General features: G+C 47.7%; 1 protein-coding gene across 3 annotated transcripts; it reads left to right on the top strand.

The window, feature by feature from the left end:
- The first annotated feature begins 6,447 nt into the window (after positions 1-6,447).
- Positions 6,448-14,175, top strand: Rbp7 (retinol binding protein 7). Of its 3 annotated transcripts, none has more exons than XM_063288084.1 (5): positions 6,448-6,567; positions 7,892-8,070; positions 8,578-8,679; positions 10,851-12,907; positions 13,627-14,175. In XM_063288084.1, the coding sequence occupies exons 1-4, from the start codon at positions 6,495-6,497 to the stop codon at positions 10,899-10,901; spliced, it is 405 nt and encodes a 134-aa protein (XP_063144154.1). In that variant the 5' UTR covers positions 6,448-6,494; the 3' UTR covers positions 10,902-12,907; positions 13,627-14,175. The 3 variants fall into 3 exon arrangements, with proteins under 3 accessions (XP_063144154.1, XP_063144155.1, NP_001102163.1); XM_063288085.1 differs by having other exon boundaries at positions 13,410-14,175; NM_001108693.1 differs by lacking the exon at positions 13,627-14,175 and having other exon boundaries at positions 6,476-6,567; positions 10,851-11,090.
- The last annotated feature ends 529 nt before the right edge of the window (positions 14,176-14,704 follow it).

Raw genomic sequence — 14,704 nt, 5'->3', positions numbered from 1 at the left:
TACAGCGATTGGGTTAGCCTTGAACTAGTTTGGGGCGATCAAAGGAATCGAAAGATACTCCCTTGATGGTATTGTCTCCTGACAGTAGGAGGGGAGGTAGGGATGGTGGGAAGATCGCCTTCTTGATCCTGGATCCATCTTGGACCAGGGGAAATGTGATCTGGAGCCCTTGCGCCAGTCAAATCTCTGTCCCTTTCAGCTGTAGCCCAGTCCTGCCTTGAAGAGGTGGCCTTTACTCAAGCTGGCCCAAGGCCAGGGCAAGTGACACAAAGGGTAAAGTATTATCAGTGACTTCTGTGCCTTTCATTTTTAGGCCAGCTTTAGAACAATGCAATCGTTAAGATGAGGAAGTGGCTACTGTTCTTTTGTCTGTCCTGTTCCGTACTCCAGAAATTTGGGCAGAGTTCACAGTTATGACCCCTCAAATGTCAAGGGATATCTATGCCAATTGGGGGGAAGATAGTCAACAGCCCATTCTGGGCAAGCTGATCCCACCCTGGCTTCTCAATAAAAAGGACATTTCTCCCTTGGAAAAAGGTCACTTCATTCATTCATTCATTCATTCATTTGGTTAGTCAGTCAAGCATTTATTGAGCATTTGCCTGGCAGAGGGCAAGACATGGGGACACTGTACTGGTGAATGATATGAACCTACTACAGTCATGCCTTGGCGGTCAACAAACAGGGAAACAGAGGCATGTACTAGCATGTACTAGTCAGCTTTTCATCTCTGTAGCCAAATGCCTTGGAGAAACTCTTTGAAACGAGTTAAGGGTTTGGCTCACAGTATTAGGTATTTCAGTCTGTCAAAGTTGGGAGGGCATGGCAGAGCAGAGATGCCCACATCGTGACTGCCAGGAAGTGCAGAAAGAGAGAGAGAGAGAGAGAGAGAGAGAGAGAGAGAGAGAGAGAGAACAAGTTTTTATATTGTTGGGTTGGTTTTATTTTGTTTTTTTGTTGGTTAGTTGTTTTGTTTTTTTTTTTTTAGATTTATTTATTTATTAGCTATAAGTACACTGTCGCTGTCTTCAGACACACCAGAAGAGGGCATCAGATCCCATTACAGATGGTTGTGAGCCACCATGTGGTTGCTGGGAATTGAACTCAGGACCTCTGGAAGAGCAGTCAGTGCTCTTAACTACTGAGCCATCTCTCCAGCCCTAGTTGTTTTCTTTGAGTCAGGATTTTTCTGTGTAGTCTTGGTCATCTCAGAACTCACTCTGTAGATCAGGCTGGCCTCGAACTTGAGAGATGCACCTGCCTCTGCCTCCTGAGTGCTCAGATCAAAAGTGTGCGCCACAACAGCCAACTTAAAAAGAATATGTTGGGGGGGTTGGGGATTTAGCTCAGTGGTAGAGCGCTTGCCTAGCAAAGCAAGGCCCTAGCAAGGCCCTGGGTTCGGTCCCCAGCTCTGGAAAAAAAAAAAAAAGAATATGTTGGGCTGGAGAGATGGCTCAGTGGTTAAGAGCACCGACTGCTCTTCCTGAGGTCCTGAGTTCAAATCCCAGCAACCACATGGTGGCTCACAACCATCTGTAATGATATCTGATGCCCTCTTCTGGTGTGTCTGAAGACAGCTGCAGTGTACTCATGTACATAAAATAAAATCTTAAAAAAAAAATGTTAACAAAGCTATGGGTTAGTGTCAGTGTCAACTGTGTCACTGTGGGTGTTGACAATGCCTGTTAAGTGCCCTGTACCATTGGCAGAGTTTAGGTCTTGGAGTATGTGAAGGGAGATGTGAATGGGCCGAGTGCAGGCAGGCAGTCTCTCTGCATTTGACTGTGGATGTCTGGTAGCTTCAAGTTCCTGGGACCCTGGCTTCCCTGCCAGGCCGGACCATAACTTGGACTAAACAATGAGTTAAAATAAGCCCTTCCGGGGCTGGGGATTTAGCTCAGTGGTAGAGCGCTTATCTAGGAAGCGCAAGGCCCTGGGTTCGGTCCCCAGCTCCGGAAAAAAAAAAGAACCAAAAAAAAAAAAAAAAAAAAAGCCCTTCCATGTTACGGTGCTTTTGTCTGGGCATTTCCACATAGCAACAAGTAACAGAACATACCCGCTGGCTTTTCTGGTGCAGACGCTGAGCCTAGGGCCTCAGCAAGAGCTCTAGCTCACTGAGCTGTACTCCCAACCTGGTCTCCATGGTTCTTCTTTTGAATTCTGAAAGGCTCTGGTGGAAGTGATGTCACCTAAGCTCTGAGACCAGTTTGTAGGACACACAACAGCACCTTCGTGCTTCTCTTGGGACTCTTTGAGAACTTCGACCTCCCATGCTATCTGGGAACTTGAACAGCATAAAGAGCCCGAAATTTAAGGGACCCAGCCCTCAGCTCTCAAGCCTGGACAGGTTTCCAGCTAACACACAGTCAAGTCCAATCAGCTAGTTGTGAGATGGACCATTTGGGATGTGACTTCTCTAGCCCCTCCCACCTCAAGTCAACATACTCTGGCTGAGGTGACATGGAACTGTCCCCAGTGAGTCCTGCCCAAACTGTGCATTAAAGATCTCTTCTGTCTTCCCCTCCTCTCTCCTCTCTTTTCCTCCCCTCCCTTCTCCTCCCCTCTCTTCCTCTCCCCTTCCCTCTCTTCCCCTCCTTTCCTTTCCCTTCCCTTCCCCTCCTCTCCCCTCTCTTTTCCTCCCCTCCCTTCTCCTCCTCTCCTTTCCCCTCCCCACTCCTTTCTGTATCAGATATGAACCTAGGACCTTATTGCGTCACCCAAACCCCAGCTTTAATCCTACAAACAGACTTTGGAGCAAGCTGCCTGAGGCAAAGCTATGTACCATCTAGACAGAGGCTTTCAAAGTTAGAAGTTTTGTTTTATTAAGGATGACCTTTGAAATTGTAGGCATGCGTCACCATGCCTTGCTTACCACAATGCCAGAGAATGAACCCAGTGTGTTCGTGCAAGGCAAATACTCTACCAACTGGAGTTAGAACTCCAAACCCAGAAGGTTTTCTATTTCAAGTTGATTTCAAGTTAATTCTATCTAGTTGATTAAAATGGGCCAACGGCTGCGGCCCCAAGGATAAGTTCCGGATTGCAGTTTTAGAGTAAAGTCCCGTGTCTCCGGCCCTTCTTTAGTCCAGCGACACTCATCCCTGCTCCATGAGAAAGAATAGGGGACCAGGAGTGTCCAGAAGAAGTTCCTCCAGGTACAGAGCGGCACAGGAGGAGACAATCCCTCCTCTGACCTAGAAGGCAGAGGCACCAACCACGCAAAGACCAAGTAAACCACCGCAGGAAGAGGGGTGCCACTCCGCAAAGATCTGGAAGAGAATGAAAACTTCATCTTTACCAAAACTAAACACAAAAATGAGGTTGTGTGGGCGAGCACTCACTGCTCTTCGGGAAGGACTGGGTTTCTGTTCCCAGCACCCGATGTAACTCCAGTAACATCCAGGTATTCTGATGCCCTCCTCTGGCCTCTGTGGGTACTGCATGCATGTAGCGCTCATACATGCATTCCGACAAGACATAAAACAAAATAAACTAATTTAAATGGGGTGGTTGGATTTTATAAATTGGAAAAAACAGAATGTAATGCTGTCAGGGACTTAGCAAGAAGCCAAGTCAGGAAGGACCACTTGAGAGCCATGGGAGTGCTTACTGGTATCAGTTTCTACAAGCCTGGATTCATCTCCAGGAAACTCCTCCCCCAAATGCAAACACGGATGCACAGGCACACGCACGCACGCGTGCGCACGCACACAAAGCAAGAACACAAAAAAGAAGCCTGAATGAAAGGAGGAGGGGAGGGAGGGAGGGAGGGAGGGAGGGAGGGAGAGAGAGAGAGAGAGAGAGAGAGAGAATGAGAACATTGGGGAATCATAAGCAAAAAAGATGTGAAGATGTTTCTTTTAGGATTATTGGTATGGGTGTTATAGTTGTGGGGTGTGTGTGTGTGTGTGTGTGTGTGTGTGTGTGTGTGTGTGTGTGTGTACACCATGCTTGTGGAGGTCAGAAAACAATCTCACATGTCAGTCCTTAGATACTTTCCACCTTTTGGTTTGAGATATAGTCAATCACTGGCCTGGAACTTAACCTCGCTTCACAGATGCGTGAATCTCACTAACCCGTGAATCTGCTTCCCTAGCCTGAATCCCCCTCCTCCTCCTCTTCCTCCTCTTCCTCCTTCTCCCCCCTCCTCCTCCTCCTCCCCCCTCTTCTTCCTCTTCCTCCTCCTCTTCCTCACTCCCTCTTCTTCCTCCTCCACCTCCTCTTCTTCCTCCTTCTCCCTTCCTCCTCCTCCCCCCTCCTCTTCTCTTCCTTCTCCCCCTCTTCTTCCTGTTCCTCCTCCTCTTCCTCCTCCTCTTCCTTACCCCCTCTTCTTCCTCCTCCTCCTCTTCTTCTTCCTCCTCCTCCCCTCCTCCACCTCTTCCTCCTCCTCCACTTCCTGCTAATTTGGCTTTTTAAGACAGGCTGTCTCTGTGTAGTCCTGGCCGTTCTAAAACTCACTTTGTAGACCAGGCTGGTCTCAAAATCAAAGATCCTCCTGTCTCTGCCTCCCCAGTGCTGGGATTAAAGACATTCACCATCACTATTGGGCATCTTGAAAAAAAATTAGGTTTTATACGTGTGTGTGTGTGTGTGTGTGTGTGTGTGTGTGTGTGTGTGTGTGTGTTTTGCTTGCATATGTGCATGTGGGCCACGTGGGTGCATGGAACCCTCAGAGGGCAGAAGGCACAGCATCAGATCCCCTAGAACTGATGCTGTGGATGATCTGGAGTTGCAGGCAGTTGTGAGCCTCCATGTGGGTACTGGGGACTGAACTCATGTCCTCTGATACAGCAGCAAGTGCTCTTAACTGCTGAGCCATCTCTCTCCTGCCCCTGCCCCTCAAGGGATTACAAGAATGGCACAGTAGTAAGTCTTGCAGACATCATGCATAGATGATGTCTATGGCTGATACTGTAGACTAGTCCACTTTTTCTCCTTCCTTCTCCTTTGGCTCTCTATGTTACGGAGGCTAAATCCTGGAGACTACATCTCCCAGGCTCCGTTGCAGTTAGCAGTGGTAATTGAAGGGTTGGGTCAATGAGAAGTAACTGGAACTGTGTGCCCAGGAAGCTAATGCTGCAGAGTTAATGGTGTGTGACATTGCCTACTCTGTACCACATGGCTGACACCTGAAAGCTGACTCAAGACAGTGAGGTCAAAAACAGAGGCAAAAGGGATTGGGGATTTAGCTCAGTGGAAGAGCGCTTGCCTAGCAAGCGCAAGGCCCTGGGTTCGGTCCCCAGCTTCGAAAAAAAAAAAAAACAAAACAAAAACAAAAAACCAGAGGCAAAGGTTACTAGGATCACAGAGAAACCCATTCTGGGTCATCTAGGTGTCTACTCATTATAGAAGTGCTGAGTAAGACACTCAGTTCCCTTTAACCCATGAAGTTCTATTTAAAACCCAAGCACCATATAAACCAGGTGTGGAGCACAGGTGTGGAGCACAGGTGTGGCACACACCTGTAATCCTGGCAGAGGCAGCAGAATCACAAGACCATCTTTGGCCAACATAGTGAGTTAGCAGGCAGCCTGAGCTACAAGAGACCATGTCTCAGAAACGAGGCAGACACTAGACAGGTGACACAGCTGTTGAGAGCACTAGGGGGCTGGAGAGATGGCTCAGCGGTTAAGAGCACTGACTGCTCTTCCAGAGGTCCTGAGTTCAATTCCCAGTACCCACATGGTGGCTCACAACCATCTGCAATGGGATCTGATGCCCTCTTCTGGGGTGTCTGAAGACAATGATAGTGTCCTTACCTACATACATATAATAAATAAGTAAATTAATTAATTAATAAAATCCTAAAAAAAGAGCGAGCACTAGCTGCTCTTTCAAAGGACCTGAGTTCGTTGTCTAACATCTATGGAGTGGAATGGGAGTGGGTAAGACTGCAGCCTGCCTGTAGTTCTATCTCCTGAAGAGATACTCTCTTCTGGCACTGGCACACGCATGGTATACACTCACACACACACACACACATACACACACACACACACACACATACACACACACATATAAACAAAATTAAAATGGATATTTACTTAAACCTGAGCGGGGTAAAAGAAATGGATTTCTCTATATTAGGATGGCTGTGTGTTTGCATATACTGTCATTTATGTTGACCCCGTATTTGATGCTAAGAGCTGAAAACCATTCCTTTAGTCATTAACGTCGAGGCAGAAGAATAAAGGATGACCTAGGACACACTCTGGGCTCAGACGTGCCTAAAGTTAAACGCCAGGAGGGAGTCACAAGGGAAACAGATGTTGCCAAGGTAGGGTGGGGCAGGAGAAGGGATGAAGCCGGAGCATGTGGGAAAGGAAGTTAGGAAAGATAGCCAACCGGTGTTTCCACGGTTCCCCACCCCCAGCTTCCCTGTCCCCTCTTGTAGTTCCCTCGGGCTCCATCCTGGCTCCGCCCCCGCCCCATTGACAATATAAGGCACCACGCCCGGTGACTTTCAGGCTTTAGCTGCCAACTGACACCCAACCATGCCAGCAGACCTCAGCGGTACCTGGAACCTTCTCAGCAGCGATAACTTCGAGGGCTACATGCTGGCCCTGGGTAGGACCCCAGGGTTGTGTCTCCGGGATTGAATGAAGGCAGCCTGTCCTGTCTGTTCCAGGTCCTTCTGTCTCCCTCCTGTGGGTTATGCTCTCGGCTGGTCAGCTCCTGACCTTGTCCCACAGTCTCTGCTCCTCTGTCAATCCTCTGTTTTCTGACCCCCTTGTCTGGTCTCCCTGTCAATCATCCCTGCCCACACCTGTCTTTCCCTCGGTATCCCTCTGCACCCCTCGAATCGCAAGTACTTCTGTACCGGTGTCTGTCCAACTTTGCACGGATACGGATGGGGGCGGCTGGGGCTCCTAGGGTCAGGGCGGGTCCTGGCGCCCTAAACCAGTCACGGTCTGCATGAGAATTCAATTTCCCTCCCAGCGCTGAGCCTGCTTGGCCAGTGTTCGGAGTCCAAGGCGACTCCTGCAGATGAACGGGCAGAGTCAGCCTGAGCTACCCATGTGTGCAGTGGGGGAGCTGCGCCCAACCCTGTGGCCACCAGTGGGGTGCATGGGTCCACGAGGGTCTGATTATTGTCCCAGCATCCTAAAAGACTCTCAATATGGCGTTGCCCCGGCAACTTGCTCTGGCTCTACAGGTTTGGCAGATCTCGGCAACTATTACTGCATACAGAGCACTCTTGACCGTTTGCCAGGGCTTGTGTTGAGATTTGTTTGGGAATGTTTGTTTGTCTGTCTGTTTGTTTTGAGATAAGGTCTCTGGGTCAAGCTGGCCTGGACCTCACTTTGTAGACCAGGCTGCGGTCTCAGACTTCAACAAATCCTCCTCTCTCAGCTTCCCAAGTATAGGAATTAGAGACTTAAGCTATCTTATCTTGATACACTTGGTGCTTAACAAACTTCGTTTTGCCTTCAAGTAAATAGAACAGACTCCAAACCCCCAGTAAAAGCAGTTTTTAAAAAATCTTCTTTAGGGGCTAGAGAAATGGCTCGATCAGGCACCGGCAGCGCACAACCATCTGAATGCCCTATTAGAGGGAATCCGACGCCCTCTGCTGGCCGCTGTGGGCATTGCACACATGTGGTGCACAGATAACGCTTGCAGCTATTCACGCATACATATTAAATAAATAAAATTCGTAAAAGTTCTGAGTCAAGTATGGTGGTACACACCTGTAATCCGATACTTGGAAGTGAGGACAAGAAGATCAGAAGTTTAATGTCACCTTTGCCTATACAAGTTCAAAGACAGCATGCTTTATGTAAAATCTTGCTTTAAAACCAGCCGTGCTCTAACTTACACACGCCATACCCACCCATAGGTTAACGTAAATAATTAAAATAAAAATATAACAGGAACAATAACTTTTCAGGTATTGACTTTGCAACTCGTAAGATCGCCAAGTTGCTGAAGCCACAGAAAGTGATTGAGCAAAACGGGGACTCCTTTAGCATCAACACGTGCAGCAGCCTGAGGAACTACCTTCTTAAATTCAAGGTTGGAGAAGAATTTGTGGAGGACAACAAAGGACTGGATAACAGAAAATGCATGGTAAGGGGCTAGGGCATGGCTAAGGGCTGGGCTCTCACTTAGCAAGCATGAGACCTGAGTCAGATTTCTAGCACCATAGGAAAAGAAAAAGAAAGAACATAGGCTTGGGGCTGGAGAGATAGCTCATCAACTAAGAGCATCTGGGGCTCTTGGAGAGAATCGGGGGTTCAATTCCCAGTACCCAAATGGTGGCTCACAACCATCTGTAATGGGATCCGATGCCCTCTTCTGATGTGTCTGAAGACAGCTACAGTGTACTTATGTACATAAAATAAAAAAATTTTTTTTTCTTTTTTTTTTTTTTTCGGAGCTGGGGACCGAACCCAGGGCCTTGAGCTTCCCAGGCAAGCGCTCTACCACTGAGCTAAATCCCCAACCCCAAAAAAATCTTTTTTAAAGCAAAAAAAATATTAAAACCTAACACAGTCTGTAGATTTCACAAAGTTAACACGGCATGCATTCTACCTGGTAATGTTTACGGATTGTTTTGCTCTTCCTTTCATGCAGAGCACAGTTACCTGGGAGAACGACAAACTCACTTGTGTACAGAAAGGAGAGAAGAAAAACAGAGGCTGGAGCCACTGGATTGAAGGGGACCAGCTCCACCTGGTACTTATCCAATTCTGTTCTTTCGAAAACACTCTAGGGGAGAGATATTTGTATTTATGTGTACGTGTGCGTGTGTGCGCGTGCGCGTACGTGCGTGTGCCCGCCACATGCATGCAGTGCTTACAGAGACCAGAAGAGGGCGCTGGATCCCCTTGGAACTGGAGTTACAGGTGGTCGTGAGCTGCCCTATATGGGGGTGGGGAACTGGTCCTTTGCAAGAGCATTAGGAAGTCTCAACCACCAAGCCATCTCTTCATCCCCTTGTTATTTTTTTTAAAAAATATATTTATTTATTATGTATACATCATACAGCTTTCTGCCTGCATGTATGCCTGCAGGCCAGAAAGGGGCACCAGATCTCATTACAGATGATTGGGAACCACCAAGTGGTTGTTGGGATTTGCCTGGCTTGACTTTGTACAGGTCTTGTGCTTGCTGTCACAGGCTCTGTGAGTTCGTACACAACACAGCCCTGCTGTGTCTCGGAGATGCTGTTCCCTTGGAGTTGTCCACGACCTCTGGCTCTGGCCTTTCTGCCTCGTCTCCTGAATAGATCCTACAGCCCCGAGGCTGTCTAAAGGCATCCCATTCACGGCAGTGTGGAGTGTTCCATGGTCTCTGCCCATTGACCAACTGTGGGTCTCTGTTAATTACCATCTGTAGCAAGAGGAAGCTTCTCTATTGAGGGTTGAACTATGCAGTTATGAGTCCCAGATCAGTGTCCTTTGTTTTTATTTTTTATTTATTTTTTTTCTTTTCTATTTTTCGGAGCTGGGGACCGAACCCAGGGCCTTGCGCTTGCTAGGCAAGCGCTCTACCACTGAGCTAAATCCCCAACCCCTGTTTTTATTTTTTAAAGAGATAGCAGTAAGATATATAAAAAATAACACGGACAGTCACTCTTCTCTCCTCTCTCTCCTCTCTCTCCTCTCTCTCCTCTCTCTCCCTCTCCCTCTCCCTCTCCCTCTCCCTCTCCCTCTCAACATGCAGAAAAATCTTGATCGGAGGGACTTTTGTTGTTGTTGTTGTTATTATTATTCAAGATAAGGTTTTGGGGGTTGGGGATTTAGCTCAGTGGTAGAGCACTTGCCTAAGAAGCGCAAGGCCCTGGGTTTCATCCCCAGCTCCGAAAAAAAGTACCAAAAAAAAAAAAAAAAAAAAAAAAAAAAGATAAGGTTTTGGTTTTGCTGTGTAGCCTTGGCTGCCCTGGAACTCACTCTGTAGAGCAAGCTGGCCTTGAACTCACAGAGATCTGCCTGCCTCTGCCTCCTCAGTGCTGGGGTCAAAGGTGTAGGCTACAGCTCTAGGCTGAATTGATCCCTTTTTTTTTTTTTAAAGATGTATTTATTTTATTTATATGGGTACACTGTCACCGTCTTCAGACACACCAGAAGAGGGCACTAGACCTCATTATAGATGGTTAGGAACCATTATGTGGTTGGTGGAGGATCTCTGAAAGACCAGTCTGTGCTCTTAACCAACCACTGAGCCATCTCTCCAGTTCTGATCATGTATTTTTTAAAACATAGAGAAAGGCAGTGAGGTAACTACTCAGCTTTGACTATGATCTGGAAAATAATAGTGTTTCAGGGTGGTCTCTATGATCAACAAATCTCAGTCCCTGGTGCATCCTTGCTACCCCAAGAGGCCAGAGGTACAGCTCACTGCCTCTGGCTGCTTTGGGGTCTTATTTCTTCACAGAGGGACACTGGTTTGTTTCACAGCCAGAACTGCACAGCTACAGGTCACAGCTCAAACCTGTCAATACTTCTAAAGTACAATCTAGAAGGTATCAAATCTACAAAATATAAAGCCAGGGCTGGGTAAGGTGGTACATGCCTTCAATCCTAGCACTTGGGAGGGAGAGGCAGGTGGATCTTTGTGAGTTTGAGACCAGCCTGGTTTTCATAGTGAATTCCAGGACAGCCAGGGCTATGTAGAGACACCCTGTCTATATGTATGTGTGTATATGCATACACATGCACATACATAGGAATAACTTTACCTGTGTTTGTGGTTTTACACTTGCTCCCGTAGAGACTGTTAGGATCAAATTGTTGGACACCCATTTGCTGTCAGTGCGGGAGAAAGATAGAGAAGACCATACATTCGGTATCAGAGCTATTGAAAACGTAAATCAACTTTTTTTTTCTCTCTTCTTCCTGTCCCAGGAAATGTTCTGCGAAGGCCAGGTGTGCAAACAAACCTTCCAGAGAGCCTGATCTATGTCCAGCCATAGAGCCCACTTGGGGCAACTGCTCGATGCCAAATTATCTTGCAGAAGGAATGAGTGTTTGTCTGTTTTGGGTTGATAAAGAGCCTTATATTGGAGAGATGTCACACAGCCTGTACTAGTAACTATTTGATTGCAGCACGGTTTCAGCTCCAATAAACCTATTCAAATGACGCTGATTTTTTCTTTCAACACTTAACATGACTTGTTTGTTTGTTTGTTTGAGGGGCTGAAGAGATTTATTTCTTTGTTATCTGAGGGGCTGAAGGGATGGCTTAGAGGTTGAGAGCACTGACTGCTCTTCCAAAGGTCCTTGCCTTGGATTCCCAGCAACTACATGGTGGCTCACAACCATCTGTAATGGGATCTGATGCCCTCTTCTGGTGTGTCTGAAGACAGGGACAGTGTACTTATATATAATAAATGAATAAATCTTTTAAAAAAATCTAAATTTATGTATGATATATATATACATATGTATGTGTATATATACATAGTTATATATGTATATATATGAGTATGTGTGTGTGTACATATGGCCTTGAACCCACAGACATTGCCCTGTCTCTGCCTCCAGGGATTAAAGGCCTGGGGCTCGACCCATTATTTTGAGGAGTGTTTGAAAGCCTGTTCCATGCACAGAGTGCACACTGAGAACAGGACATTAATTCCTGCCTCCAAGGCAGGTGAGAAAGGTTTCAAAAATAGCTTCTGAAGGCGAACAGGTGGTGGCGCTGGAAGGGTGTGCGGCTAGAGAGGTGGCCTTGATACACAAGCCAACAGGAAGTACTTTAGCTGGCACGCCAGGAGGTCTTTCAAGGGATTTGGTTGCTTGTTTTTATCTGGGGTCTCACACAGTATAAGCTGGCCTTGACTTTGTATCCTCTGCAGTCTCTTCCAGATGCTGGGAGTACTGACGTGCTATTTCACATCTGGCTTGCCCTTGCACAGGCAGCCTGGTGCTCCGGAGCGGTGCTCCAGTTAACTGACAGGGTGTACTTGGGTGGGTGTGAAGAAACTGGATTAAGGGAGATAGATCACCATAGACCTATCATCAAAGACCTTGAGTGACAAGTTTTAAAAGTCGGAGTTTGGTTGGCTGGAGAGGTGGCTAAGAGCACTGGCAGCTCTTCCAAAGGACCCCGATTTAATTCCCAGAACTCACATGTCAGCTAACAACCATTTGTAACCCCGGTTCCAGGGGATCCAACACCCTTTCCTGGCCTCTGTGGACACCAGGTGTGCAGGTGGTACGTAGACATACACGCAGGCAAAATGTCTATACACATAAATAAAAATCGGGGGCCGGCAAGATAACAGTGGGTAAAGGTCCTTGCCCTCCTCTGACAATATGAATTCCACCCCCACTTGACGAAGGAGAGAATTGATTCTCCACAAGTTCTTCTCTAATGTCCACATGTGCAATATGTACACGCACGCACGCACGCACGCACGCACGCACTCACGCTCGCACTGGTTAGACTTGCCCGCTGTGTAAGAGGAAGGTCACACTAAGAAAGTGTGTAGGTTGAGAAAGTGTGTTGGTTGGTTTGACAGAAGCTAGACTAGCCAGAGACAAGCTCTGGGCAAGTATTTGAGGTAATATCTGGATGTAATTAATCGAGGTGAGGAGACCGGCCCTAACTGGGAGGCACCATCGCTTGGACTGAACAAAAGGTCCTTGAGCCCTGCTGCGAGACGCCCAGGCTTTGGAGGGCAATAACCTGGGACTGTGAGTCAGCACAAAGCCTTCCTTCTTTACCTTGCTATCCTCAGGGTATTTTTCCATAACAGTAGAAAGGAATGTAGGCAGTAGGGTACCTGCAAGATCAGAGAGGAGATAGGACTGTTGATGGGGGAGGATCTTGGAGGGAGATGCAGATAAGAAAGTCCCGGTAGAGAGCCCTGGGCAAGTCTCCTTAACACGCTAGGACTCCGTCTGGAGCAGAAGCATCCATTGAAGATGAGGAATCCGCAGTTCAAGATAACTAACTGGTGAGTAAGGCAGGATGGAAGGTGAGGACTGTGCTAAGATGACCGTCTCCAGCTGCTGAAGGGGGAGGAAGCCCACAGGGAGAAGGCAACGTGGTGGAAGCCGGAAGTGAGGCTGCAGCTCCGTGAAGGGGCGGTGCCTGCTCAGCAGGGGAGTAGACAGAGAGATGGCGGGAAGCCGAGCACGGCTTTTCAAGCCTAAGGGGCCACCCAGATGGGAACAGCATTCTGAAACCGGGTTGAAATCCCAGCATCAGGAATCTCAACGCAATTAACATTCCCTGTCATGGTGGCCAACATAGAGACAGTGTGACCCTTAGGCTTTAAGCACAGTTCATTGATATTTTAACATTTTATGTGGAAAAAAATTACACACACACACACACACACACACACACACACACACACACACATTATGTTGGGCACCTTCACAGCAAATGTTAATTGTGCTGCGGCTCTAGAAACTGAGGCTTCAGCTAGCGACTCCTTTTATCTCCCACGTCAGGATGATTTTCCCGATCGTGCCTCAGTGGGACTCAGTAAAAGAACATCGGACAGACTAGGACTTAAGTGTCTGAGGCCAAAGCGCCACAGTTTATGCCCGGAAATAACCGAATACTTTTAGGAGCCAAAGGAAGGACTTCCGTGAAGGCAGGGACGTGATAGCTGCACCAGGCGCTGGATGCAACTTCCCTCCCATGGCTCCCGCTCCTTCTCTGCAGGCTGGCGCCAGCTGGCGGGGCTCACTGGGCTCAGACTGGAACGAATGGCCACTTTGAGTTTCAACTCCAAGCGTCCACCAGGGGGAGGCTGCAGGACCTCGCTGTGCAGAGCTGAGAAGGGCTGCCACGTGTCGGATGAGGACTGCGTGGAGCCGCGGGGTAGCGAGGAGGCTCTGTCGTTCCCCAAAGCAAGGGCTGGGTTCTCCGTGCAAAGGTGTAATGACACGGAGAAACGGCAGATTTTATGGAATAAAAGAGGAAGCTTCTCGCGACGACGCTTCTGCGAGGTATCTGAACCAAGCCAGCTTTCCTGGGAGGATCAAGAATTTCAACTCCTGGATTCCAGGAGAGCAGGATGGAGAACAATGGGAAGTCTGTGGTTAGGGAGGGGACCTGCAGTTCCACACGCGGACACCGGAGGGGAGGCAGAGGACACTTGGTCCTTGGTTTTAATTCATTTCTATTTATTTATTTATTCCTGCCTAGTAGGAATGGAGAGATCTGATCTTTCAAAAAAGAAATAAATAAATAAAAGCAATCAAACAAAAACAATTTTAAAAAATTAATATTAGTATACACACACAAATCCTTTCTGGGAGTAGGGGGTTGGAGATAAGGTCTCACTTTGTAGCTCTGGCTGGCCTGGAACTCAGTATGTAGATCAGGCTGGCCTCTGCCTCCCTAGTGTTGGTATTAAATATGTGGGCCACCATACCCGGTTTTTTTTTTCTTTTAATTAATTGTGGATGTGGGGGGGGGGGGTTCGGAGACGGCTCAGCACACAAAGGCACTTGTCCCTCAGTTTGTGGTATCTGATAGGAGGACAGAACGGAGTCCTAAAGGTTGTCTCTGATCTCCACACCTGTGTTAGCATTTGCACACAATAAATAAGTGCAAATAAAATACACATAGGGTGGCGTAAAGCCTTAGGGGTCTACTGTCAAAGTGGAAATGTGCTGTCTCACGAGAGCACACTTGGCTAGCTCGCAGAGGCCCTGGGTTCAGGCGAGCATTGCAGACAAGCAAAAACCACAAAAATTGACCGTGTTGGTCACTTCTAACAGTGCAGATGGGAAGC

Source organism: Rattus norvegicus, chromosome 5 (genome assembly GCF_036323735.1).
Source record: "Rattus norvegicus strain BN/NHsdMcwi chromosome 5, GRCr8, whole genome shotgun sequence".
NCBI classification, from domain to species: Eukaryota; Metazoa; Chordata; class Mammalia; order Rodentia; family Muridae; genus Rattus; species Rattus norvegicus.
This window is presented reverse-complemented; position numbering and strand designations above follow the sequence as displayed.

Coding starts and splice junctions, on each gene's coding strand:
- Rbp7 (XM_063288084.1), top strand. CDS start 6,495: ATGCCAGCAGACCTCAGCGGTACCTGGAACCTTCTCAGCAGCGATAAC. Junction 6,568..7,891: donor GGGCTACATGCTGGCCCTGG/GTAGGACCCCAG, acceptor ATAACTTTTCAG/GTATTGACTTTGCAACTCGT. Junction 8,680..10,850: donor AAGGGGACCAGCTCCACCTG/GTACTTATCCAA, acceptor TTCCTGTCCCAG/GAAATGTTCTGCGAAGGCCA.